This window comes from Trypanosoma conorhini, assembly GCF_003719485.1.
Source record: "Trypanosoma conorhini strain 025E chromosome Unknown Tco_14.4_contig_00468, whole genome shotgun sequence".
NCBI lineage: Eukaryota > Euglenozoa > Kinetoplastea > Trypanosomatida > Trypanosomatidae > Trypanosoma > Trypanosoma conorhini.
Window position 1 is genome coordinate 13,599 of NW_021704557.1, and position 1,551 is coordinate 15,149.

The following is a 1,551-nucleotide window of genomic DNA, read 5'->3' on the forward strand; positions in this document are numbered from 1 at the left end:
ACGTTTGCTTTTTTTTGTTTTGATTTTTTGTTGCTTTCTTATGGCGTTGATTAAAGTGGGGGGTATAGGTCAGATGACTTCTAAACAAGACCGCATTACGGATGCCATGAAGGAACGTATTGCTCAGTTAGAAAGAGAGCTGTCTCTGTGCAAGCACCACCTTAGTGAGGTAGTAGAACAAAAAGAAACAATTGAATGCGATGTAGAGGCATTACAAAAAGAGGCTCACGATGTCGTCGCCCAATGGGTTGCGAAGTCGAGTGAACTGCAGACAAAACTAGATGAGTCGGTGGCGCAAGTTGTGGTTGTAAGAAATGAACTGCTTATTACAAAGAGTAGCAATGACGATCTTCAACGTCGCTTGCAAGATGCACATGAGACAAATCACGTACAGGCGGAGGAGTTAAATCAACTAAAAAAGGCCTCTCAAGATTATGCCGCGAAGTTGGCGAGAATGGAGAAGGATTTTTCTTCTGCGTCCCAGCAGAATATTCATTACGAAACTCTTGTAAGCAAGATGGATTTAGAAATGAAACAGGCCACAGAAGAGATGAGGGCTTTGATGCAAGAAAAGGATGTGCTGATAGAAGTTGTGGCTGAGCTTCGAGAAGAAAAACGCAGTTTAGAAGAGGCTCGGTTTGAGGCAAAGAACTTTATAGGACGTCTTCAGAATGAGGTAACTGACTGTGAACGGAGACTGCAGCAACTTTTGTTGATACAGTCGCTTGATGAAGAGGAATTTCATGCTAGGGAGGAAATCGTTTTCCAATGGGGAAACTTCTATTTGAATGCCCTTTTAGCTGAGGCAAAGGAAAATATTCATGGCAACTCCCTATTACAAAGGAAACACCAAAACCTTGAGGCGGGGATAAATCTTTTGCGCAAGGAGAAATCTCTTCTTGAGACCGAAGTTGAGAAAACGTCCGCTGAATTGTCAGCCCTGCGTCAGGACTATGATAAAACAACCAGCAATTTGTCTCAACATGTGCGTTTATTAGAACAAGATATAACAGAACTTCAAGATTCGCAGATCAGTCAAAAGCAAATTGTTGATTTTTTAAGAAAGGAGCTTGATAACTCTACCGCTCAAATTGAACGTTATAAATCACTTAACGAGGATCTAAACACTGAGTTTAAAGCAGTAAAGGACTGCTATTCTTCATTGCTTCTGGAATACAACGAGCTTAGACTAAGTGAAGAGAGATGCCAAAGGGAGACAAATGCCAAAATTACTCTGTTGACTGACGAAAATAAAAATATTAGAGCTGATCGCGATGATCGTTTACAAAAACTTTTGAAGGAAAATACAACTTTGCTTGAACGCTTGTCATGCACAGAAAGAGAGGTTCTGGAGCATGCAGAGCTTCAAGCTCGGCTAATTCTGGAAGTATCTAAAAACAATGAATGGTCGACATTGCTCTTCTATTACGCTTCTCATTTGGCAAATTGGCTACAGGAGAACGATGGACAACTTCGGATGATGCGTGAAGAGGTGGATTTGAAAGAGTCCTTTTTGAAGGAAAAGGATGAAATGAATCACACACTGTGTGA

At 41.1% G+C, this 1,551-nt stretch overlaps 1 protein-coding gene across 1 annotated transcript; it reads left to right on the plus strand.

The window, feature by feature from the left end:
• Positions 1–40: 40 nt before the first annotated feature.
• On the plus strand, positions 41–1,551 carry Tco025E_06711 (BRCT domain-containing protein; the record flags this gene model as incomplete). Its single annotated transcript, XM_029373583.1, has 1 exon — positions 41–1,551. A coding segment is annotated over one exon (1,511 nt), but the record flags the coding sequence as incomplete, so codon positions are not given.